Source organism: Bubalus kerabau, chromosome 5 (assembly GCF_029407905.1).
Source record: "Bubalus kerabau isolate K-KA32 ecotype Philippines breed swamp buffalo chromosome 5, PCC_UOA_SB_1v2, whole genome shotgun sequence".
NCBI classification, from domain to species: Eukaryota; Metazoa; Chordata; class Mammalia; order Artiodactyla; family Bovidae; genus Bubalus; species Bubalus kerabau.
This window is the reverse complement of record NC_073628.1, coordinates 50,268,561-50,294,622: the sequence shown is the minus strand read 5'-3', so window position 1 is coordinate 50,294,622 and position 26,062 is coordinate 50,268,561. Positions and strand designations below refer to the sequence as shown.

General features: G+C 45.6%; 1 protein-coding gene across 1 annotated transcript in view; it reads right to left on the bottom strand.

The window, feature by feature from the left end:
- The window catches only part of FAT3 (FAT atypical cadherin 3), a 694,359-nt gene that overhangs the window by 4,992 nt on the left and 663,305 nt on the right, over positions 1–26,062 (bottom strand). The window contains exons 23-26 of the mRNA XM_055581629.1: positions 23,327–23,795; positions 8,538–8,691; positions 5,888–6,540; positions 2,567–2,680 (exon numbers count right to left, since the gene is read on the bottom strand). Coding sequence (XP_055437604.1) covers positions 2,567–2,680; positions 5,888–6,540; positions 8,538–8,691; positions 23,327–23,795 — 1,390 coding nt within the window. The remainder of the gene's footprint in view (positions 1–2,566; positions 2,681–5,887; positions 6,541–8,537; positions 8,692–23,326; positions 23,796–26,062) is intronic.

The window sequence follows — 26,062 nt, the reverse complement described above, 5'->3', positions numbered from 1 at the left end:
ATTACTGCAGATGGTGATTGCAGCCATGAAATTAAAAGACGCTTACTCCTTGGAAGAAAAATTATGACCAACCTAGATAGCACATTGAAAAGCAGAGACATTACTTTGCCAACAAAGGTTCGTCTAGTCAAGGCTATGGTTTTTCCAGTGATCATGTATGGATGTGAGAGTTGGACTGTGAAGAAAGCTGAGTGCTGAAGAATTGATGCTTTTGAACTGTGGTGTTGGAGAAGACTCTTGAGAATCCCTTGGACTGCAAGGAGATCCAACCAGTCCATTCTGAAGGAGATCAGCCCTGGGATTTCTTTGGAAGGAATGATGCTAAAGCTGAAACTCCAGTACTTTGGCCACCTCATGTGAAGAGTTGACTCATTGGAAAAGACTCTGACGCTGGGAGGGATTGGGGGCAGGAGGAGAAGGGGACGACAGAGGATGAGATGGCTGGATGGCATCACTGACTCGATGGACGTGAGTCTGAATGAACTCCGGGAGTTGGTGATAGACAGGGAGGCCTGGTGTGCTGCGATTCATGGGATCGCAAAGAGTCGGACATGACTGAGCGACTGAACTGAACTGAATTGTGTGAAAATTGTATAAATCTTAATTGTGTTGAATTGGTTCATGGTGCTTTTCAGGCCTACTTTGTATGTGTGTGTTAGTCGCTCAGTTGTGTCTGACTCTTTGAGACCCTGTGGACTGTAGCCCGCCAGGCTCCTCTGTTCATGGAATGCTCCAGGCAAGAATACTGGAGTGGGTTGCCGTCACCTACTCCAGGGGTTCTTCCCAACCCAGGGATCCAACCCAGGTCTCCTTCACTGCAGGCAGGTTCTTTACCATCCAAGCTAGCAAGGTCCACTGTATCCTTCTACTTTTCAGTATATTCATTCTATTAACTTTTGAGAGTTTGATATTGAAACTCCAACTAAAAATCTTAATTTACTTAAAAAATTGTAATATATAGTGAAATTATCTGTAATTTTGTTCTGTCTTTTCCAAGTCTCCTATAAATGTGTTATCATACTTTCATAATTTAAAAACAAGAACGAGGAAAAAACAATACTAATTGGAATAAAATTCCTACCACTTTAGGAAGCCTGCTAGAATGGACCAGCCTAGAATGCTAAGCATGAAAGCTCAAGTGTGTCATGAAGCAGAGACTGTGAAAGTAGTCAATCGGACATCGTCACTGGAGTTGCAGTGCGGAGATGGAAACACTGTGTCCTTGGGTGCCTCTAGGTGAAACACAAACCAGAGACAGCTCTTCTTCTGGTAGGGCTGAAGAAGGGGGTAAACACCAAGGCAACCGGATCTGGAGACCTGCCTCTGACCTTCTGAGATAGCCTGGAGGAAGTCTGCTGTCAGCGCGGCTTGTTGCCCAACGGTTTCTGCACCTCTCAGGAGGGCCAGGGATTTGGGAAGGAAGTGGGAGGGATTACGGGTAGTGGTGGGGAAAGCAGAGAGTTTTACTTCCGTGATTGATGTTATGGTCTTGGGGCTCCCCTGTTTCTATCTTTACCTGTGGGGTGGGAGTGGGGGGACAGCAAAGACTGTGCTGCTTTCATTTTGTACTTCATGGTACAGAATGCCCAGTGTTGGAGTCAGCGCTCAAGAGAGACTCTGCAAGGGTTTAGGGTTGAATGATGCCATACATTAATACATATTCCATTTTTACCAGTTGTTGACAAATGGGAAAACAGCATAAGGTATAGACTAAGATAAGGTTGCCTGTCTGTTTATGACTACTGGAAATTATTCTTGGTTCACCACCATGTGGTAAATTCTCACTGTTTCATGACCATTTCTGCTCCCCTCCCCTTCCTGGGGGGATCAACCCAGTCTCCAAGCCTGGTTCCTCAGGTCAGAAGACTGAGTCCAGAATTAATGCCCTCTCCGTAAGCAGGGGCTCGTAGGCAGTGGAGGTGGCGGCTGTGGAGTCAGTGGGGCTCATGAGCCACATGGGACGGGATGCACCATTTTGGGTGCATGTTAGTGTTTCAAAGGAGCGGATGTATCATGTCTACTAGAGTCTCCAAAAGCTCACACCCGACACGATCATAAGGGGTTCTCAGCTGAATGAAGGCACTGCCTCTCTGGGAAGCAGGTTCTACAGGAAGGAGGTCTTGCCTCTGAACGAATTTCTAATGATGCGGAGGTTGGATGTAGAGTGAAGAGTGAAGACATCATCACAAGTTAAAACAAAAAAGGAAATAAATCACAGTTTGCTAGAGAGTATTCTTTGGGAGAAGGTGGTTCCATCATGACCCAAATCAAAGAGGACACATTGCTGGAGGTCTGGGGGAACCTCGTGTCCTTCTGCACCTGCTCACAGCTGGGGCAGCTCAATGAGAGCTTTGCTTTTTCTGTGAAAACACCCAACAGTGGTGTTTTCCAAAAACACCAAAGTTCACCAAAACTTTTTGGTGAGTTGACCAAAAAGCTGTGAGCATGGGCAGAAGTCCAAGATCAGGTCAGGAAACGAAACAGGTCCCATCACCCTCCCTTCAGCCAGCGGCTGCTGTACAGGAAACACCGTCCTCCAGGGGAAACAAATCCCAGGACTTCTTACCATTGTCGTCGCCCGAATCCGACTGGAAGGAACTCAGGGACTGAACTTCCGAGTTGCTGCCTTTATTACTGCCTGCAAAGCAGGTCACTTCTCCTGGGTCATCAACCCCTTTGTCTTCGCGGACAGCCAGAGAGAAAGCAGAAATGACACTGGTTATCTTGTGCATATTTCCAGCCCTGTCCCCTGCCAGAGTTCACTCCTTGGGGCGCTTTCATCTGCTTACAGAAAAGAATTCAGCCACACAGTAGAAAATTGATTGTGCCATCGGGGGCAAAGGTCTGTCAATCAAGAGATTTACATTATGGATTCGAAACCCTTAACCCGTGGCAAATGAGCTTCCAAATAGCTGACAGCCGAAAGTCACTGCTCTGTCTTCAAAGGGGAGCGACTGAGTGAGGAGTGAAGGGACGATGGAGTGGGCTGGGTTTTGCCCTTCAGAGTTAATTTAAATCATTTGCATGGGCCAATGTGGTGTCAACACCAGGTTAAGTGAGATTATTTTTAAAATAGGGGTATAAATATTTTATAGGCAAGAATATCATTACAGGTCTCCAAACTTCATCTCTGGGGAGTGAGTGAAGTTTTCCGTGTCGCCTTCTAGAGGGCAGCGTCACACCACTTTTTGGGAATGGCAGCACGCGGCACTCTGGCAGGAGGGCAGTCGGTGGTGTGGACGTGCTTTTAGCCACACACTTCCCCTTTCTTTGCCGCACAAAGACAGCCTGCACACACACACACCAACAGACACCCACACAGCCACACACACACTACAGGGCTACTGTCTTATTTGATGGACTAAGGAAGCAATGGAAAACAACCCGTATCTCCAAGTTGTCAAGGGAAAAATGAATTAGTCGCTCAGAGACTGTCTCGCCAGCTAGCGCTGCCTTGCTTAACAAAGGAGGAAATGTATTCCATAAAAACTCAGCAATACTTTAGGGGGCTGCTTGAGTTTTGGCCTGAGGTGGAGTCTGGAAATAAAGCTGTCACGTTCCGAAGTAGGGGGAGGGAACTGATCAGCAGGAAAACTTCCAATCATTACAGAGTGTGACGGCACCAAGAGAGGGGCCTCGTGCTTCAGGAATGGTTGTTCTTCTCTGTGACTGGAGGGATCACTGTTTCTTCCACATGGGGTGGTGGTGGGAGCAGGCACTGCAGTGTGGCCTCTGCCACCAGATGCTGGAGCCACAGCAAAACAATCAGTTGATAAACAGCTGATCTAAGTGGAGAGAGACACCAGGGAGAAATTCACCTATCAGCAGCCATACCGCAGAAAACAAGACGTGCCTTGGAAAAGCACAAAGTGGGCACCAGGCTCAGCCGTGAACACAGCTGATGGGAGGGAGGAGATGCCAGGTGACCCACCCTGGTGAACACAGTGCTGGGCAGAAACTCCTCTCTGCACTCCTCCACTTATTTAAGCCCCCCACTTTTCATTGCTAAGTAAAAGGAGGCTGTCTCTTTGTGGCCGGTGTGTTTCCCTTCCTGGCCCTAACCCCTGCCTACCTCGCACACGCAGGCATTTGCAAGTGGTCCAGATTGAGCATACTCTTAGCTCCTGCTCCCTTGGTGAACTCACACTCTCAGAGATTCAATCATCTGGAGTGTAGTTGGCATCCAAACTTTTACTTCTAGCCTTGCCTTCCTCCTAAACAACAGAGCCAGACACCCCTCAGGAGACCCCTTCTGTGTCCTCTGCACTAACTGAGCTGCTTCCTGCTTCTAGAAGCCCCTCTCAGACAGTTTCCTCTCAAATCTTCAGTTGAGTTCAGTCGCTCAGTCGTGTCTGACTCTTTGCGATCCCATGGACTGCAGCACGCTAGGCTTTTTTGTCCATCACCAACTCCTGGAGATTACTCAAACTCATGTCCATCGAGTTGGTGATGCCATCCAAGCATCTCATCCTCTGTCGTCCCCTTCTCCTCCTGCCTTCAGTCTTTCCTACCATCTTGTAATAGGTTATTCAGTTCAATTCAGTCGCTCAGTCATGTCTGACTCTTTGCGACCCCATGAATCACAGCACGCCAGGCCTCCCTGTCCATCACCAACTCCCGGAATTCACTCAGACTCACGTCCATCGAGTCGGTGATGCCATCCAGCCATCTCATCCTCTGTCGCCCCTTCTCCTCCTGCCCCCAATCCCTCCCAGCATCAGAGTCTTTTCCAATGAGTCAACTCTTGGCATGAGGTGGCCAAAGCTTAAAGACACCAGGAGGCATGCCCCCTTCCTCCATGGAGGAACCCTTTATCTCCTTGACTACAGGTGCTTTCTACCTTCATTTAAAACCAGCCTCCCCCCGCTTCTGCTCCAACATATATCAGAGTACTGTATCCCCAGCCTTTGGAAACTCCAGCCACCCAGGGTGTTATTGCTGCTTGAATATAAAGCCACTAGGCCTGATGAAAAGTCATAGGATACAACAGAGCTTGCCTGACTGATACTAGAGCGGGGAAAACAATCACCACCTCTCGCCTAGATGTTCATAGAGGCCAACTAACTGCTTCCTTCTCGCTTACTTTCTGCTTAGTCTCTTTTCCATGGATTGGTCTGAACCATCGTTTAAAAATGGAAATTATATTGTGCTACTTTCCTGCTTAAAATTCTGCATTAGTGTTGCTCACCAAGCTCCAACTACATTGACCTTGTTTATGTTCTTCAATAAACTAAAGTCTTTCCCACCCCAGGGTCTTTGCACTTGTGGGTCTTCCTTTTGCCTACAATTCTGTTCCAGGAGGCCAATAGGAGAGGGAAACACTAGCATCTGGCCTGGACCACATTTCCTGCTTGTCTCCTGGACCCTGCATTCCAGCCAAACAGAAGGACCTGCTCTTCTTCCGAATTTGTGGGTGCTTCTATGTAGAACACTTTTCTTTTACTAGACTTTTAATCCACCATGGTCCAGCTCCAGTGTCCCTCTGCTCCTCTCAAGTCTTCTCCCTAAGACTGGAAATACTCCCCTCTGACCTTCCAGAGCACACTTCCTGTATATTGCATATGTGGCTACCCTGCTTGGTTTATTGCCAAGAGTATGTTGTTATGAGAAGAACATGGGTTTTAGAGGCTGGCAGCCCTGGATTGGAATACCAACAGCCTCTTACGAACTCCGTGATGGTGGGCACCTTATGTATGTTCTCTAAGCCTCATTTTCCCCATCTGTAAATGGGGATAGGAACCAGAGCAATATTTCAGAGCTGGTGTGAACCTTCAGTGTCAGGGCCTGCCCTAAGGAGAGCTCTGTGCCTCTGGGGTCGCTCTCCCTTCCCAAAGTTCTACTAAACACTAGTGGAAGCAATGCTGCTGAATTCCTCCTGCGGACTCACTCTCAGTGCCCGCGTCCCAGCCGTTCTTGCGGATGGAGTCGCAGTCGGAGCGGCAGGGGGACACAGCGGGCAGGTTGGGGGCCACGCTGCACACCACCACGCCCCGCCGAGCCGTCAGGATGCGCGGGGACTCGGGGTGGAAGGTGGTCATCTCCTGGGGCTCGCTGCCCAGCCCATCCCCGATCTTGTCCAGGTTGCTCCTGGAGTCGCCCTGGAAGCATGGGGTGTAGGCCATGGGGCGCACGGGCACCTGCGGGGGCCCGGCCTCCTGGTACGCGTGGCGGCCGTCCCCGGCGCGCAGGTTCCGGAAGGGCACGCCGTTGCTCTTGCGGAGCAGGGCAGCCGTGGCGGGGTCCTGCACCAGCGTGATGTTGTTGCGGGAGTAGCTCTTGCGGAAGACCTTCTTGCGGAAAACGACGAAGAGGACGATGAGGGCAACGATGACCAGGAGCACCGCGGCGATGCCGATCAGCTCCTCCCTGCCCACATAGGCGTGCCCGGCCTGGATGTTGGGCACCACCACCGGCCGCAGCCCACAGTACTGGCCCACGTAGCCCGGCGTGCAGTTGCACACGAAGGAGCCGAACACGTTGACACAGGCGCCGCCGTTCTCACACTCCTCCCGCTCGCACTCGTTGACGTCCTCCTCACACCTTTGCAACAGAACACAAAAGCCCCCTCTTAAACAGCAGGGCTGGCGTGCATCTGCTCTTACACGGACATCTTTCAGAACAGTAAAAAGCCCCTGTAGGGGCCTCTGAAGCAACACAGAAATGACGCGATGCAGGGTACACGGGAGATGCGTGGGCCCTAGGACGTCCTCATCACTTCCTACCAACCAGCCAATGCCATCTCTCCTGTACTCTGAACCTGCCCGGCTGGGTGGGGAGGAAAGGGCTGTCCTGGGAGAGAAGAGATGGCATGGAAAAAGAAACCAGAAATGCTGTTGAAGACATACTGGTCTTCAAATGCTCAGGGCCAGATGGATCTCAGAATGCAAAATTTTGCAATTTTAGAAATGACATACACTACGTGTCTTTCATATTATGTAAAATACCCACCCCATCCCACAAACTGGCATAGGACCTATCACCAAATATACCAGTGTTTCTACAGTGAAACATATGGATAGTCACACTAAATGAGGGAAATAAAGACTAGAATAGCCTTGGAATGGTTTGCTTGGTTTTGCCAGCAAATGTTTGCCATGATTATATTCTCAATCTTTTTACTTCTTAGAGCTTTGGGGATTGTAGAATTGCAGATAAAGAGCTGTGAACCTAGACACCCCATATAGAGTTTCCCAGGAGGAGAAAGTTTTTGATTCTGACATTTCCCTCCAATGAACACAGTAATTTTTGGTCTCTCTGGGAAGCTAGGGTAATGGGGCATATGTAGGTGGTGGGTGGAGGGATAGGTAGCAATGTTTATCTTCCAGATTCTATGCTTAGGTTTTTAAATTTTATTTTTATTTATTTAATGTGAGATCTAGTTAACTCACCAGAGATGGAACCTGGGGTTCCTGCTGGGGAGGGTGGTCTCTCAGTCACTGGACTACCAGGGAAGTCCCTGTGTTTCTGTTAAAGGCTAATGCTAACTCAGATTACCAGGGGGAAAATGGTTAAAGCATTCTAAAGAGAAATAAATCAACTTTATTCTCTTTAAAGCAATCCATGACTTGCTTTGAGTATAGTTAAAATAGGCAAACATGTAAGTCTTCCTCTGAGTTTAACGTTATTTAAGAATATAGTCTTTCCTCTTCCTTGTCCTCTACTTCTGCAGTTGTTCTGACATGTTCATTTTAAAAGGTCCGATCACGTATATCTTTGGTAATCCACCTTTTAAAATGTAGTCAAACGTCCCTAATGTGAACAGACTGAGGCCAGGTCAGCTGGAAATTAGTCAGAATCACAGAGTAGTTAAAAATAAATGCAGCTTTATTACTTTAAATTACATCCAACGATTTAAAGTCAGCTAAGTATTTCCTGGTAAAGTCCTCAGGAGATTTGCTTTAATGAATACATAAGACTGATCTGTAATTAGAATATCACTTTGCTTGAGATTTTACATATATATATATGTGTGTATATATATATATATATATATATATATATATATATATATTTCTAAAACCATCAAGGATGGTTAAAGTGGTGTTTTACTCAGAACTGAAAACATTCCCTTTCCATTTGGCTAACACTTTAATTTCCCTCATTCTTGGGGGAATAAAAGATTTTCAAAGTAAAGGTAAGTCTTTAGTTTCTCAGGATGATCATAAAACCCTAGGTAGTAGAGTCCAGTTGATGAGTTCTGGGGAAATGCATAGCATATCTGTCTCAGAATTATCCTGGAAACATTAGGGTCATAGATGACTTTCTTTAAAAGAATTTTTTCCCGATTATATAACACATAGTACTTATATAACTTTTTGAAAATATAGAGAAGAATAAAGTAAAAATGTAATTTCCCCATAATCCCACTCCCCAGAGATATTCCCTGATAACATTCTAGTCATTGGTAAGCACTCTTCATGTACAGGCATTAACCCTTTGCCCATCCTATCAGTAGTGGATATTTTGCCCCAGTTAGTTTTGTTTTCTTACCAAGAAGAGGCAGTGTAGAAAAAGACTAACTGCACAGTCTCACTTACGTGACTCCAGTGAGTCCAGCTTTGCAACTGCAGATGAAAGTGTTTCCTATGGGGTCGCAGGAGCCTCCATTCCGGCAGGGGTTTGGGAAGCAGGCTGTGATCTCAGATTCACAGTTTCTCCCAGTGAATTGGGAGAGACAAGTACACTGATAACCTGGAGAAACAGAGGAGCTCGTGAGCCATGGATGCTGCTGCTGCTGCTCAGCGTGCACAGACTCTGCCATAACGTGGCCTCCTAATTCCTCTGAACAGGGTCCAAATTCCAAAGATGATTAGCAAATTGGTTATTTTGAACTTGGAACACATCTTGCCACAAAAATGCCACGTAATGGTTTGTAGCTCGTGCTAGTCCACAAAAATTCATCTAATTAACCACATACATGAATGATAGTAAGAAGGGTAAAAAGACACCCAGGGAACAGATCCCAAGAACAGAGATCAGGATGCGAAGGAAGATGCTTTCCCCACCACACTGCTACTGTAAAGATAGGATGTCTCTATGTAGGACTTTATCTAGATACTGTGCTCATGTCATTAGATCTCTTCCACAGCAGCTTCCTGAGAAGGGGTGTGCATGAGGTCAAGTGAGACCTCACACAGCTGAACGTATTTTTACTCCATCATTACACTTTTTTTTTTTTTTGATAATTAAGTTATGTATGGGATTCTAAGCAATTCCTTCTGTGTTACTTTTGAGAAATCCAAAGTCATTTTGGTTCCTGTGTGTGACCTGGTTTCTTTTCCCCTCTTAACAGTTTGGAAGGCCTTCTCTTGCTCTCAGTTTTCTGAGCTTTCACAATGATGTACACTTTCATGTGGGTTTACTTCAACCAGTCCTGGGTACTCAGTGGGATCTCTTACAAGGTGTAAATCGTAAGAACTTTGGGAAATTTTCTTTATTTCATTGATGATTTCCTTTCCTTTATTTTCTCTGTTCTATCTTTATGGAAGTTTTATGGTTTGGATGTCAGATCTTTTGGATTTTCTTTAATTTTATTTTTCTCTCTTAAATTACACCTCTGTGGGGTTTTGCCTTACTTTCTGAGTTTATCATCTTTTGAAACTTTTATTGACATTTTCATATATGCTGAATTTTTCCAAAGGCTCTTACTTTGTTCACTGAGCTTTTATTTTCCTAAAACACATAACATCCGGCTCCTGTTTTGAGGTTATACTATCTTCTCTTATTTCCCTAAAGATATTAATAATATGCTAATGAAGCACTCTCCCTGTATAGTATCTTCCAAGTCGCTTTTATCTGTTTCTGAGGTTTGGTCTCTGTGAAGGCACACTTCCTATGTCCAGTTGACTAAGCTCTAGTGCCCAGTTACTGGTCAAACACTAGTCTGGATGTTGCTTTGAAGGTATCTGTGGATGTGATTAATATTTACAATGAGTTGGCTTTAAGTAGAACAGATTGGGCTTCCCAGGTGGCACTAGTGGTAAAGAACCACCTGCCAATGCAGGAAACATAATGAGACGTGGGTTCAATCCCTGGATCATGAAGATCCCCTGGAGGAGGGCATAGCAGCCCACTCCAGTACTCTTGCCTGGACAATCCCATGGACAGAGAAGCCTGGCGGGCTGCAGTCTATAGGGTCACAAAGAGTCAGACATGACCAAAGCAACTTAGTATGCATGCACAAAGCAGATTATCTTATATAATGTGGCTTCAGTTCAGTTCCATTCAGGTGCTCAGTCGTGACTCTTTGTGACCCCATGGACTGCAGCACACCAGGCCTCCCTCTCCATCACCAATTCCCAGAGTTTACTCAAACTCATATCCATTGAGTCAGTGATGCCATCCAGCCATCTCATCCTCTGTTGTCTGCTTCTCCCGCCTTCAATCTTTCCCAGCATCAGGGTCTTTTCAAATGAGTCAGCTCTTCACATCAGGTGGCCAAAGTATTGGAGTTTCAGCTTCAACATCAGTCTTTCCAATGAATATTCAGGACTGATCTCCTTTAGGATGGACTGGTTGGATCTCCTTGCAGTCCAAGGGACTCTCAAGAGTCTTCTCCAACACCACAGTTCAAAAGCATCAATTCTTCAGTGCTCAGCTTTGTTTATAGTCCAACTTTCACATCCATACGTGACTATTGGAAAAATAATGTGGGTGGATCTTACCTATTCAAAAGAAAGCCTTAAGAAGAAGGAATTCTACCTCAAGACTGCAACACAGAAATCTTGGCTGAATTTCCAGCTCTGAGGATTTCAAATCAAAGACTGAAAAATGAACTCTTCATGAATTTCTAGCCTGCTGTCCTGCCCCATAAATTTCAGACTTGCCAGTCCCACAATCCTATGAGCAAATTTCTTAAAAATCAATCAGTCTCTCTCTTTCTCTGTTTGTTTCTCTCCCTCCATACCTATCTATAATCTATATATCTATCCATCAATCATCTGTCTATCCATTCATCTATCCTATAGCTTCTGTTTTTCTGGGGAATCTTAAGACAGTCCCTATCTTCCAAATGAGAGGATTTCATTCCTTGTCTGATAATCCTGGCTTATCAGTTCATACTGAAGAATGGGGTGGAAGAAAAGTAGAAATCTGATAGGAAGCTCTGAGAATATCAGTGGGGCTTGTCAACTATGATACTGTGTCAGTATCCTTGAGTGGGTCAATTTCCACAGTAATGACCCTTATCCCCTGTTCAGAGGGAGGGTGAATACCTGGTTTCTAGCACATGGGGGATTGGGCGGTAGTAGAAGAAGTGTGTGGGTCTCAGCATGCAATGAGCACATCATATTTACTGTAGTCCACAAATAACCATCCTCACTGTTATTAGAAGCACTCTTGGGTTAATCTCTGCTTCCCCCAGTGGTCAGTGATTGATAGTGGAATATTGTAGATTGATCTCTGCAGGTGTAAGATAATTAATAATCTGTAGATTGAAATAGCGTATGCTCTCCGTAATAACTCCACACTCCAGAGAACTCTCACGTACAGGAGGACATCGTGACTGTATGTGGATGCTCATAAATTTGGAGAAAGATATCTTCAGGAGGCAAGTGGAAGAGGCAAGAGAGACATCTTCACATTCACAGAAGAAGGAATCTGTGTAGCCCCAGCCTCCCTGACAATAAGAATCACAGAGAACCAGAGATTGAAGCTCAGAGAGAGACCCAAGACTCTTGAATGCAACACCAACGAAACATCAGAGAACTAATTTATAAAGAAAGATCACTGTTGATGCAACCTGTGTCCAGAGAGAGCTGGCCTGAAGTCTGTGGGCAGGATGCTTGCTTCAAATTATGCTGCTGACTTGGGGCAATTTTTTCTCCAGTTTGGGAAATTGTTCACTTAAAGGGAAGTGGGGATTGCTGAAAGCAGTTGTAACTGGGAAAAAATGCTTCTTTATGTCACCTGGCTAGCCTTTGGTGAGGGTGGCATGCCATTTAGAGGGAGAGTGACTTGTGAGAAGGAACTCAGTTCCTTTTTAGACTAAAGGGAGGGGCAGGAGAACCAGGAATCTGCAAAGCACAGCGATGATGAGGATGGGGAAGGCGGTCAGCCCAGTTAGGACTCCTCCTCTCCAGCTCCTATTTGACAAGCTTCTGGCTGTTTCTCAAACTATAGCAGAAGTAAGTGGGGGCCAGGGAGGGGCAAGGAGGGACTGTCCGAAAATAAGGGGCATTTGACTATCATGGAAACTGGCTTCTATGGAGGGTCATGGGTTTGATTTTTTGATTTGGCGTCTCTGACCTTGGGCAATAAGAATTTAAAGCGAGGCCTGCCCTCCAGGGCACCGCTGTACTCCCACACATTTCCTCCCGCTTTTCGTCACTTAGCACTACTCGCTACTCTATGCGGCCGCCAGCCTCACTGGTTAACCTCCTCGCTGCCACCATGTGTCTAAGCCATCAGCAGTGGCGCGCTGGAGCTGGCTCATCTACGGTTCGGGGTGCTGACTTTAAGTGTTCAGGAAGTTGGCAGACAGTTATTAAATCACTGGTAGCCTGATGCCAGCCAGGCTGGGAAGAGTTACACCACAGAAATCAGCAAACACTCAGATCAGGGCTTTTATTTTTAGAGAACTGGTTTACCAGCACAGCTGGGGATAGGGATAGAAGGACGGAAAAACACCACCTATGAGCACAGAGATCACTACAAATCCTGCACAAGGAGAAGCCCTGTTCTGCACCTGAGAAAATTAGATGTCTATTTCGAAGGTGATGATGATGATGGTAGCTAACACTTAGTGACATTTATTATGGACCAAGGACAGTTGCTTTCGAACTGTGGTGCTGGAGAAGACTCTTGAGACTCCTTGGACAGTAAGGAGGTCAAACCATTTAATCCTAAAGGAAATCAAGCCTGAATGTCCACTGGAAGGACTGGTGCTGAAGTTGAAGCTCTGATACTTTGGCCACCTGACATGAAGAGCCAACTCATTGGGAAAGATCCTGATGCTGGGAAAGATTGAAGGCAGGAGGAGAAGAGGGGGCAGAGGATGAGATGGTTGGATGGCATCAGAAGCTCAATGGACATGAGTTTGAGCAAGCCCTGGGAGATAGTGAAGGATAGGGAAGCCTGGCGTGCTGCAGTCCATGGGGTTGCAAAGAGTCAGACATGACTGAGCAACTGAACAGCAACAAAGGACAGTTCTAAGCACTTTACTTGTATTAACTCATTTAGGTCTCAAAACAAGCCTACGATAAAGGGACTATATTTATTATTCCAATTTTATAGATGGGGTACAGAGAAATAGATTATGTAGTCATGAAACTAGAGTGAACTTGAACCCCAGCAGTCTGGCTCCAGAGTCCTGCATTGTTCAGTTTTCTCCTGAATTGCATGTTTAATAGTCACACTTCATTTCACTCTCTATCTGAATTTCTCTGTTTATTAAAGACAGAAGCAAACTCTCCAGGATCTGCTCTCTTGATCTCAAATCCATGGGACAAGAGAAGCAGAGCCCTTTGCAAGATATCTTGCTTTTGTGAGTGTTAGTCACTCAGTCATGTCGGACTCTTTGCGACCCTGTGGACTGTAGCCCACCAGGCTCCAGCAAGAATACTCGAGTGGGTAGTCAGTCCCTTCTCCAGGGGATCTGATTGACCCAGGGATGGAACCTGGGCCTCCTGCCTTGCAGGCAGATTCTTTACCATCTGAGCCACCAGGGAAGATTTCAGAACTTCAAATTTGGAGAGATTTTTACATTAACGTGCTGAAAGGGAAAAGCAATTGGATTTTAAAAAGTAGTCAGGTTTTTTTTTTAATGAAAGAAAAGTTATATTTGCTATTAAGCCTTTGTGAAAGTGGCTTGTTAATAAAATTAACTCATTCTAACAAAGTATTATTTATGATCTCATTATCATGGCCTGAGCCCTATTATTATTAATAATATTTTTTTATAATATCAGCAAGTTTGCCATAATGATATTAAGTGATATAATGTTTTAGTGGCTTAAAATCACTTTGTCATTCTATGAAGGATCACAATAATTCCTTGAAAGAAAATAAGAGGCTCCATTAACACCCTAACTCCCTGGGAGTGTTGGAGAGATGAGTGGCTTGTTCAAGTATGTACAGCTAGTAAGTGATGAATTTGAACTTGAATCCAGACTTTCAGATTCTCAAATATTTCTGCAAGACTGTATTGGCATTGGAACTTGTCACTAAGCTAGAACTTGCCACTTACTAGGCTTCCCACAACTCTCCAGGGAGCCATTGAGATGCAGGGAGATGGACAGCATCAGGTACCCTTCAGGGAGCCAAATAATCATAATGAAGATAACAGCATATTAAAGCTTCTGCATTTCCAAAGCATTTCCATATATAAAACACAAATAGAGGGAAGAGAATTTAAAAGATGGCCAGGCATTATTTGATCACAAACAATATTTTAACACTTTTGTGTACATGAAAGAAAAAATTCAGAGGATAACCTCAAAGTTTTATTCAAAAGAATGGATTCTTTTTTCTTGGGTTGGAAAATATCAAATAAGGAAACTATTAGCAAGAACATCAGCTTCTTACATGCTAGGAAAAACGCTAAGAGCTTTCCATGCATTATCTCACTTAATACTTGATAAGAACCCTATGCTGAAAGTACCATTATTTTGAAAAATGGGAACTGAATCTTACATAGGATTATTTGCCCAAAGTTACATAGTTAACAAGTGGGAGATGCCACTTTATACCACTTTCCAGATTTAAAAAAGATAATTGAGTCTGTTGCTGTTTTGTAAGTAAATTCATTGTATCATTTCTTTTTTAGATTCCACATATAAAAGAATGAGCTTCTGGTTGTAAGGGGTGGGATGGGAGGAAGGGATAGGTAGGGAGTTTAGGAGGGGCATGTACTCTGCTGTATTTAAAACAGATAAACAACAAGGAGCTTCCCAGGTGGTGCTAGTGGTAAAGAACCCACCTCCCAATGCAGGAGACTTAAGAAATGTGGGTCCGATCCCTGGATCAGGAGGATCCCCTGGAGAAGGAAACAGCAACCCACTCCAGTATTCTTGCCTGGAAAATCCCATGGACAGAGGAGCCTGGCAGGTGACGGTCCATGGGGTCGCAAAGAGTTGAACACGACTGAACAACTAAATAACAAGAACCAACAAAGACCTACTACTGTATAGCACGTGGCACTCTGCTCAATGTTATGTGGCAGCCTGAATGGTAGGGGAGGTCGGGGGAGAATGGATACATGTATATGTATGGCTGAGTCCCTCTGCTGTTCACCTGAAGCTATCACATTGTTTGTTAATTGGCTACACGTCAGTACAAAATAAAAAATTAAAAAAAATAAGATAATTGTCCTGATAGCACTGAGATACACATGTAAAAAAAAAAAAAAAGAACGCACAATTTTCACCTCGCAAATCCTTATGAAATGAGAAGTGTATTTTAAAGCCTTGCCTCAAATCTATGCTCTTGCTTTCGATACTAGTTATAGCTGACACAGATGATTTTGAAATCTGCACCCAGAAGAACTTAAAATGCCCTCTCCTTTCCTTGCACAAAGAACATGGCAAAACCTATTACATGCAATAAATAGAAATGGTTTGAGCAATTATAGAGTGAATTTGGACCGTGTAGGCAAATAATCAAGATCATTTCTTACTCTGACTTAGTAGTTGTTTTCTGACCTGGTTCATCCAAGTGGTGACTTCCACCTTCTGCCCCACTCGCTTGGTGGAGGTGAACATTATCCTGATTCGGTTTTGGCTCCTTGATAAGGAAACATCTGCCTTTTGCACAAAGAGGGAAATAATGGCAAATGTGCAACTAGCACTTGGGATCTGAAGTCAGCATCGACCACTATGCTTGCTCAGTTATGGACTGCATTTAGACACTCCAGGAACTTTATGATTTGGGGAGGGGGTGGTGATGTGGTGGGTACACATCTAAGTTCTGGCTGTTTCCCATCGGCTGAGCTGCCTGACCTCTAGGAACCTCCGTTTTTATCGATAATTAAGCCTCACTCATACCCACTCATAGAAGATAATGAGGTTTCTGGATTCATCAACCACAATGAAGCCCACAAACATTAGGTGCTTTATTGTTGTAATTACTGTAATTAGAATGGATTCAGAAATCAGCTTCTTTTTTCTTGCTCATAATCAAACAATGGAAAGCCATGAGTTTTTTTGTTTGTTTGTTTGTTTGTTTGAACTCTAACTTGTAGGCAGTATCTGGAGAAGGGAATGGTTACCCACTCCAGTATTCTTGCCTGGAGAATCCCATGGACAGAGGAGCCTTGGCGGGCTACAGTCCAGGGGGTCACAAAGAGTCAGACACGACTGAAGTGACTTAACATGCATGTAGGCTATTTATTGGGAAATATTGAAACTTCTGTCCATGTGAGTCTCAGTAAGCTTGAGAAAACTGCTGACCACATTATTATGTGGGGTACCACCCAAAAATGGAGTGAGCTTAGCTGTGGCTTACGGCCTCTGTCTCTACTTCACCCCCTCAAATTGAAGTCACTCAGACTCTCCTCTTTCCCCAAGCAGGGCCCATGCAATACCTTCAGACCTCATGAGATGAAAACTTTTGAAAGGGAGCTCTCTAACTTTCCCAAGGAAAGCTGGCTCACAATTCTCACACTATACGTTGGGCTGAGCCTCTAATACTTTCCTTGAGGATCCAGAAACACTTACTGTGTTAACAACATTAAGCACACTGTAACATTTCACTCTCTAGCATGTTCTTTTGTGTCTGCACAAAATTTGAGTGCTTTAGGGTTTTGAGTTTTTCTATTAGGATCAATAAAATATTATTAATGCTACTACTATGAGGTTTTTCTAAAGTAATCCCCAGAAAGTTAATTCAGTATTTAGAAGAAAGACACCCAGAAAAAAAAAAAAAACTTTTCCCCCTCATAAGCTTCAAATCTTAGTCAAATTTGTCCACAGTATATTATCTTGGAGCCTGGCTTTTTTGTCCCCCAGTGCTAAGTGGGCCAGTGGACTGAGCACACCCAGGAAACCTGTCCAATTCCTTTAAGCCCGTCATGAAGGGAGGGAGGCTGCATAAGTGGATCCGTTGGTCACAGAGACATCAACAGGATCCTAGAACTTAACACAGGGCTTTGCACAAGTCAGGCAATTGATTAGAGCTTGATAGACTGAATTAATCTAGACATTTACAAGTTAGGGGCTCAAAACATCACCCAAAGTAGCACAGGTCACCCTGTAACTGAAGATGCTTCTGTGCCCAGCTATTTACAACATCTGGGAACTTGCTGCCTCGTGCATGTTGCTTAGAGGGGGAAGGTACACACTATTACTTTTACCTTTGAAAGGGAGCTCAGGATGACCCCAAACTTCTGAGGAACAAAGTTCAATCTTTACACTAAAGCAGTTATTACAAAATGCAGGCTGTGCACCTGACATTCAATTTCTGAATGTCCTATGTCTCCTGGAATTCACTGATTCACATTCTGGCAAATACAGAATTTATTGGGATTCTCAAATGTCAGTGGTTCTCAAGTTCAGAACTGCATAGACTTTGGAGGCTTGTTATAAACAGAGATGCCTGAATTCTACTCTTGCAGATTCTGAGATTCTGATTTGTAGGTCTGGATCTTTTTCTTTCTCCAAACTTTTCACTGATTATTTTTTATTTTTTTGGTGGTAAGTTCAGGAATTTGCAAAATACAACTCAGTGACCTAGCAGAAGGTTCCTCTGACGTGGACAAAGAATGACCGGGGCAAGTCAACAGATTTTCCTTTCTCCTTAACAAGCAAGAGAGTCTTCTAGAACAAGGTCTCATTTTAATCAGGTTCTCAGGTGGTGCAGAGGCACTGTGGAGTTTGAGAAATACTATATTCAACACGCAAAAGCAGAATAGAACTTGCTTCTTTTGGTGGGGGGGGGCAGGGGCGGTTCAGGGCAGTTCAGAGACAGAGAGATAAAGCACTATATCACCGAGGGATCTTGTTAAAAACACAGATTCTGATTTATTCTCAGATGCTGCATTTTTAACATTTCCAGTGATGCTGCTGCTACTGTTGCTTGGAACACATTTTGAGCAACAAAGGTTAAGAGTGTAGTCTGGGGGCAGGGGGCAGGGGGCAGGAGTTCCACAAACAGGTATCAAGTCCTGGCTTCCCGACCTTACCAGCTGTGTGACAGTGGGCTGGTTACTTTTTCATCAGAAAAATGGGAATTGAGGGGAGCAAAGAATACCACTGATCCATGTACAGGTGTGAGAGCTGGACCATAAAGAAGGCTGAGCGCAGAAGAATTGATGCTTTCAAGCTGTGGTGCTGGAGAAGACTTTTGAGTGTCCCCTGGACAGCAAGGAGATCAAATCAGCCCATCCTAAAGGAAATCAACCCTGGATATTCATTGGAAGGACTGATGCTGAAGCTGAAGCTCCAGTACTTTGGCCACCAGATGCAAAGAGCTGACTCATTGGGAAAGACCCTGATGCTGGGAAAGATTGAAGGCGGGAGGAGAAGGGGACAACAGAGGATGAGATGGTTGGATGGCATCACCTACTCAATGGGCATGAGTTTGAGCAAACTCTGGGAGACAGTGAAGGACAGGGAAGCCTGGCGTGCTGCAGTCTATGGGGTCGCAAAGAGTCAGACACACTTAGTGACTGAACAACAAGAGTATTTGGGTGAGAACAGTATCTCAGCGCAGAAGCACTTACAAGTGCTTACCACAGCGTCAAGGACATAGTAACAAACTGAAATACAAATGGGACTCTATCACTGAAAGTTATCAACTTCTCATTTTAAGATTGAGCTGTAATAACCTAGAGGGGTGGGAAAAGGTGGAAGCTGGGAGAGAGATTCAAGAATGAGATGACATATGTATACCTATGGTTAATTCATGTTGATGTATGACAGAAATCAAACCAATATTGTAAAGCAATCATCAATCAATTAAAAATAAATAAATATTTTTTTAAAAAAGAGTTAAGTTTTCAGTCTTATGAAAGCCACCTGAATGAGTGTTTCTGCCTGGCAGTCTTGGTTGCCACACTGCTTTGCCAAATTATAGTTTAGCTGCACTGTGTTTTCTGGTCACAGGCTTCAGCTGAGCAGGATGAGACTCTGAGGACTGAGACCCGCATATTCAGACTGTGGGTGCTCCCTGGGCTGCTGCCGACCCACTGGGTCTGGAAGCACAGGGGTCACAGTGGGACTAGGCTAGTTCTTTTCCACGGTGGTTGCTATTTCCAGCTCATGTTTATGAAATACATATAATTTTAAGGCTTTACCAAGAGAGAGCCTTCCCTCTGTGGTTGATTTTCAGAGTCATAATTACCCTCTTATTACAAGTCAGTGTTCTGGGCCCTGACTCCCCTGGGTTCTCGTGGCCAGCTTGTGGGACAGACAGAGGTATAACACTGGTCAAATCTGCTGACCACGCCGTTCCGAGCTAGCAGACTCGGCAGCCTTGTCAAGGGTTTGAGTGGGCTTGGAAGTGGTTTGAGCAGAATCCTGCTTCTCTGAAAGAAATCTGCTTCATGCTCTGGGTTGCCCACTTTTAAAACTCTGAATGATCTGAACAAGAGTCTGGTGCTAAGATTGTCACAATTTGAGAGCAGAGGATTATCAGGACAGCCAATGACCAATATCCTCCAGCATCCTCTAAGGTCCAAGAGAATGACTGTAGAAACATATGTGTCATGGAAGTTTAGAGTGACACATAACTCAGGGTTGCAACAACAGCAAGATGCTCAGATAACTGTGTTATCAACATTCTCATGTGCAAGGCATCATTTAAGCACCTTGCTCTACTTTCTCTAGCTCCAATTTCCTCTTTGACTGCTCCTTGCATTCTAGCCTTTGATCTGGGGAAGTAAGACTCTTTCCCTGTGATTAGATACCCTGGTAGCCAGAGGGAATTCTTCCAGGCATGAATATTCTTTCATTAATGACAGTCTCTTTGTTCTTTTTATTTTTTCTCTTTTTCTTTCTTGTTCTTTTTAAATCATCACTCACAACTGAGATGATTTCTCCCTTATTTTAAATAACCTTATAATTAGCTAAACAGTTCACAGATATGAGTTAAAGGCCAAACTGTTGGTTCTGCCTTTTCTTGCTCCCCCCACACCTCCCTACTATTTAGCACCAATTTAGGAGGGATTGGGGGCATGAGGAGAAGGGGACGACAGAGGATGAGATGGCTGGATGGCATCACTGACTCGATGGAAGTGAGTCTGAGTGAACTCCGGGAGTTGGTGATGGACAGGGAGGCCTGGTGTGCTGTGATTCATGGGGTCGCAAAGAGTCGGACATGACTGAGTGACTGAACTGAACTGAACTGAGGGCATGCATGCATGCTAAGTCGCTTCAGTCATGTCTGACTCTGTGCGACCCTATGGACAGCAACCCACCAGGCTCCTGTATCCACTGGATTCTCTAGGCAAGAATACTGGAGTGGGTTGCCATCTACTTCTCCTCAATTTAGGGCAGCAGTCCTCAAACCTTTTTGGCACACAGGGACAGGTTTGGTGGAAGACAAGTTTTACATGGACCAGGGGTGGTTTGGGGATGATTCAAGCGCATTACATTAATTATGCCCTTTATTTCTATTACTATTACATCAGCTTCAGCTCAGATCATCAGGCATTAGATCCTGGAGGTTGGGTGCCCCTTATTAAGGGAATTTGCAGATGGGATACGGGGACCCAGCAAAAAGTCCTCTCATGTGAACAGAGAGTGGGGCAAGAAAATGGATTCTCTCTCCTCTTTTCTAGAAGCCAAGACCCCAATCCTGATAGCCAGGCAGCAAATAGGTACCTCCTCAGAAGAGGGCTCTGCAGTCCCCATGGAAGCAAGTCCTCTTGGATTTCCTGGTGAGTTGCCAGGAGTCTGCTGGCCCGGGCTCAGCACTGCTGTGCATGGTACTGCCCTTTCTGGACCATGCCCAGTGGGGCGGGTCCTGAGATAAGGACCACTGGGTTCTCTCAACTACCTCTCTCATAAGAGGTAGTAGGTTTGGGAGAAGGGAGATGAAGATGAGGAAAGATACTTTGTTTTAGGAAAACATGAGCTCCCAGGAGAAAGGAAAGATTTGAGCTGATAAAAGAAAGACTTTATTCCCTTGAAAGAAAGAATACCTGCCACAGAATCCCAATCCCAAGTCCAAGTATAGGGGGAAGCTGGGGAGCAAGGGACAATGAGGTGTTTGACAGCAGATGCAACCTATGGGCAAAGCTGGGTCCCTGGAGAAGGGAAAGCATGGCACGTTCTTTAGACCATGTGAAAAAGTATCAATATATGGCAGGTGGGTCCTCAGTCCTGAACTTTGGTTAAGCCAAATGAGCTTCTAAAAACAAAGGACAACTTCTGTTTCTGATGGGGGTCATAGATATTTAATGAACATACCTGCACTGAAGACTTAGTTCAGGGATTTTTATGGTAATTAGAGAAGGATGAGCCGTGAAGAATTGATGCTTTTGAATTGTGGTGCTGGAGAAGAGTCTTGAAAGTCCCTTGGACTGCAAGGAGATCCAAGCAGTTAATTCTAAAGGAAATCAGTCCTGAATATTCATTGGAAGGACTGATGCTGAAGTTGAAGCTCCAATACTTTGGGCACCTGATGTGAAAAACTGACTCATTTGAAAAGACCCTGATGCTGGGAAAGATTGAAGGTGGGAGGACAAGGGGGTGACAGAGGATGAGATGGTTGGATGGCATCACCAACTCAATGGACGTGAGTTTGAGCAAACTCTGGGAGATAGTGAAGGACAGGGAAGCCTGGGATGCTGCAGTCCATGGACTGGCAAAGAGTCAGACATGACTTAGCAACTGAACAACAACAAAATTAAAATATACACTGAAGAAAAAACAAGCTCCCTTAGTCTTTTTCCTTAACACAGTGATTATTATTATTTTCATGCTAACCCATTGTGGAAACCCATAGCTTTGCCAGCAAAACAACATCCTGCCACTGTTAAATGTATGTTACAATTTGTGGCTGTGGACCTAGTATTTGACATGGAGTGGTGTTCTATTTCAACCCAATTTAATTATATGCTCCCTTTATATATCGTGGATAGCTCACACTAACAGAATTGTTTTGGCTGGTGAAAAACTGGCCATGACTTGTCATAATAGGCTGCTTTATAGAACCACTGAAGTATAGTTACTGCCCATCATTTGAGAATTATGGCACCGTAACCACCCTTTATTTACATATACTGCTGAGACAGTAAAAAAAAGCAAATAGATTTCTTAAATCGAGACAGCAGAAATCTCCCCCCAGGGCAACTGGCCCTCGTTGCAGCAGTAACATATGCAAGCCTAAATAACTTCGGTGTCCATGTTTCAGTAGCACATCATTTCATGGGCAGTTCGCAACATTCTAATAATAAAATGGAGTCTAAATTTGGAGTTGGGCTTCACCAACAGTAGATGGTAATGTACACAGCAAAATCTCTATGTGATTTGTGAGGAAGGTTTAAATTTGCTAATCACACTCCCACTGAGAGATTCCACAGAAGGCCTCAAGTGGAATCAGATGGCAAAGCCTTCAGCCAGGAGAGCCTGACCTAGTTTACGTTAACTCAGATCCTGCATCTGAGTAAAGTCAGGGATTCTTTCATCTTCAGACTCCTTGACTGAAAGAGTCTTAGCTTTCCCCTCATACAACAGAAACCCTCTTTAAATCCACACCATCCCTGCCTCTCCCCCTCTTTTTTTGCCTACTCCATTCTGTCCTCTTCATGATCTCTGGGGAAAATTGTACTGGGGTAAAGCATCATTGCTCTCATCGACTGTCTTGATAGTTCATGTAAATTGCCTTCTCCTTGTTCTTTTGGAGTTGCACTAGGCTTATTTGTAATACACACATTTTAAAAGCTTCCTCCAAAACATCTCCTCTACACTTCTGTTTCTAGGGTGGTGTATTCACCCTCAGGTGCCCTTTAGCTTCTAGTAAAGTCCCCTGTCTGCCTGTGAAAGGGTAGTGCGTGGTCATTACGACTCAGATTGTTACCAGTCTTTCTGCAGTTACATGCAAGTGGTCCAAAGGGGGCAGATACTTCAAAGGGCATCCTGTTCCTCTGGGCGGCTGAGACCTGGGAAGGTGTGGAGAGGGTGGGGAGAGGACACCAGACAGCACCTTGCAGGCCCCTGCAGCTGGCCTTCTGGGCCCTTGGGATTCTGCAAAGCGACTGGCTCCTGTAATTGCCAACTTCCATCAGGGGGTTAAGAGGCTGAGCCAGTACGAAATCCACCTCTCTGGGAGAGCACTCGGGTTGGTGATGCTTGAGAGAGAAGTCCGGCAGGTCTGCCTCCCCTCACCATCTCGCCCCCTATCCCTCCCATCCCCCTTCCCCCCATTGGCGGGAGCCCAGGGCGCTCACCTCCGGAAGCCAGGCTGGCGCAGCTGCCTCCGTGCTGGCAGGGCCCGCGCTCGCAGGCGTCGGGGTAGAGCACGCAGCCCAGCTTCAGCTCGGTCAGGCCCACCACCTCGGCGAAGCTGCTGCGCTTGTTCTGCAGCGGCAGCTCGTTGTTATTCAGCACCACGGAGTCCAGGCAGCCCTGGAAGCCGCTCAGCACCTGCGTGACCCGCGCGTCGGTCAGGCTGCGGATGCTGTCCGCCTGCACCAGGGCCCCGAAGTAGATGGTGCTGTCGGCGCCCAGTGTCTGGTAGTAGAGGGGCGCCCGGCGGCGCTCCACGTAGCTGTCGTCCAGGGCCAGGCTGGTGAAGTTCCGGTTGAGCTCCAGGAAGACCGAGTGCCAGCTCCCGTCGTTGACTGCACGGCCCGAGATGCCCAGGATGCCGGGGCCGCTGCCGCAGTCCAGCTGAAACCACAGCCTGCCGTCCACGATCTGTGCGGAATGAATACCGGGGCGCTTTTCAACATATATCTGGCCATGGACTCCTGGGCACCCCGTTCCCAACCCCCATTCCCAACTGGGCTTTTGATCCACTCACAAATCTGCTATGGTTTGGTTTTTAATAATCTCGCTTTCTCCTCATTATATGCCATGCAGATGCATACCTGAGATTTCACAAATTGTCTTGTAATTAGCAATAGGAGTGCAGGTTCAGAAATCCACACTAATATTTCAGAATATTCCTATTGTGTCCATTTCATCCTTTAAAAATTCACTGCAGTTTTCTGTTTAGGGGGTTCGTTTATTCTGTGCGCCCTTCCAAACTATGACCAGCACAGAGTGAGTTTCTGTGAACTCATTAATATTCATTTACAAATATTTATTGAACACCTACTGTGTGCCAAGCAGAGTGGCAGTGCCTGTGAGGGCCACTGAGCAGAGTTGTCACCTCTGTCCTCCCGGGCTTCTGTTTGAGTGGGGACACGGCCATGAGTCAAATAAGCCCAGAAACACATGTATATGCCCCAAGGAAATCTGTGTGACTGTGCTGTAGGGGGTGAAGGAGGCCACGCAGATGTCTTACTTTCCAGCTTCATGCATGTATAAGGTTTAAAAACTCTCTTATTAAATGCTAGCCATCTCCTTACAACAGTTCTTCAGGGTTGCTATTCATCATTTAGGTTAAGATTATCTTATAAAGTCCTCAGGGCTTGGCCAGTTGCTAGGAACATATGTATCTTCACTGCTACATTAAAAAGGGATAACCAACAAGGACCTACTGTACAGCACAGGGAATTCTGCTCAATGTTTTGTGGCAGCCTGGATGGGAAGGGGGTTTGGGGGAGACTATATGGCTGAGTCTCTTCGCTGTTCACCTGAAACTATAACAACACTGTTAATCAGCTGTGTCTCAATACAAAATAAAAAATTTAAGAAGAAAAGAATGGATGTGTATTTCATGACCTCAGGAGCTCCAGAAGGATCTGGCTCGCTGTGCACACCTTGCAGATACTCCCAGCCCCTGGTCTGGGGTCAGCTACAGAGAACCGCCTGCTGTTTCTGTTGCCCTGGTGAGGGAAGGCACCCAGGGCTCCCCCGCCCCGAGCAGGCTAACTCCAAAAGGACAGCAAACTCAGGGACATGTGCTACTGGAGGATACCAGTGGGCTGAATGCTGCTGGGCTGATCCCAGTCCTCCAGGGAGATCCAGGATCAGCTGCTGCGGAGGAGACAGGCTGGCCTTTCCTCTGTCACCCACCCTCATGTGCATTTCTCAGAGATGCGAGATGGTGTGAGGATCCAGGGAATGAAGGCCAGAGCACTGTCTCGTCAACAAGTCAGTGTTGGGCCAAGAGGGATTCACGGCCAGAAAGCATGAAACAGAAGCTACGGTTCTGTCCTTTGTGAACCAGCAGAAGAAGCCTGTGGAGGCCAGCCTCTGAGTCACGCTAGGGCAGCCAGCTTTCACCTAGGATCTGCCGACACACGCAGTCTTGTGCCAGGACTTGGGGAGAGAGCAGGAGCTTGTAGAGAGATAAAGGTAAATGGACAGAGGGGAAGGCATGGGGGTGCTCAGGGCACTGGTGCCAGGGAGGTAACAGTGTCACAGAAATAACCTGAATCCATCTTTCCAAGATGCATTTGGCTCCTGACAGACCTGTTAGGGACAGGTACAACAGCACTCACCCTCACAAATGGGATACTTTTCTATGCCTCAGCATTTTTTGCAGGCAACTAATTCCTAGGGACTCTCACTTCTGCATTTGGCTCCTGACAGACCTGTTAGGGACAGGTACAACAGCACTCACCCTCACAAATGGGATACTTTTCTATGCCTCAGCATTTTTTGCAGGCAACTAATTCCTAGGGACTCTCACTTCTGCCACTGAGACTCTATAAACTCATTGGCATCCTTTCTTCCTACATATAAAGTTTATGCCACATAATATGTGTATATGAAAGGCAGGAGGCTCTGTGAACCAGGCAGAGCCTTGGGAATTTAGGAATGAGAAATCAAATTCCAGCTTTGTCATGTATCACACAGGTTCCCTAGAGGGAACTGGTTGGCATCTGGGTTTGAAAAGTGAAAGTGTTAGTTTTTCAGTCGTGTCTGACTCTTTGCAACCCCATGTACTGTAGCCTGCCAGGCTCCTCTGTCCATGGGATTCTCCAGGCCAGAATACTGGAGTGGGTTGCCATTCCCCTCACCAGGGATCTTCCCAACCCAGGGATTAAACCCAGGTCTCCCATATTGTAGGC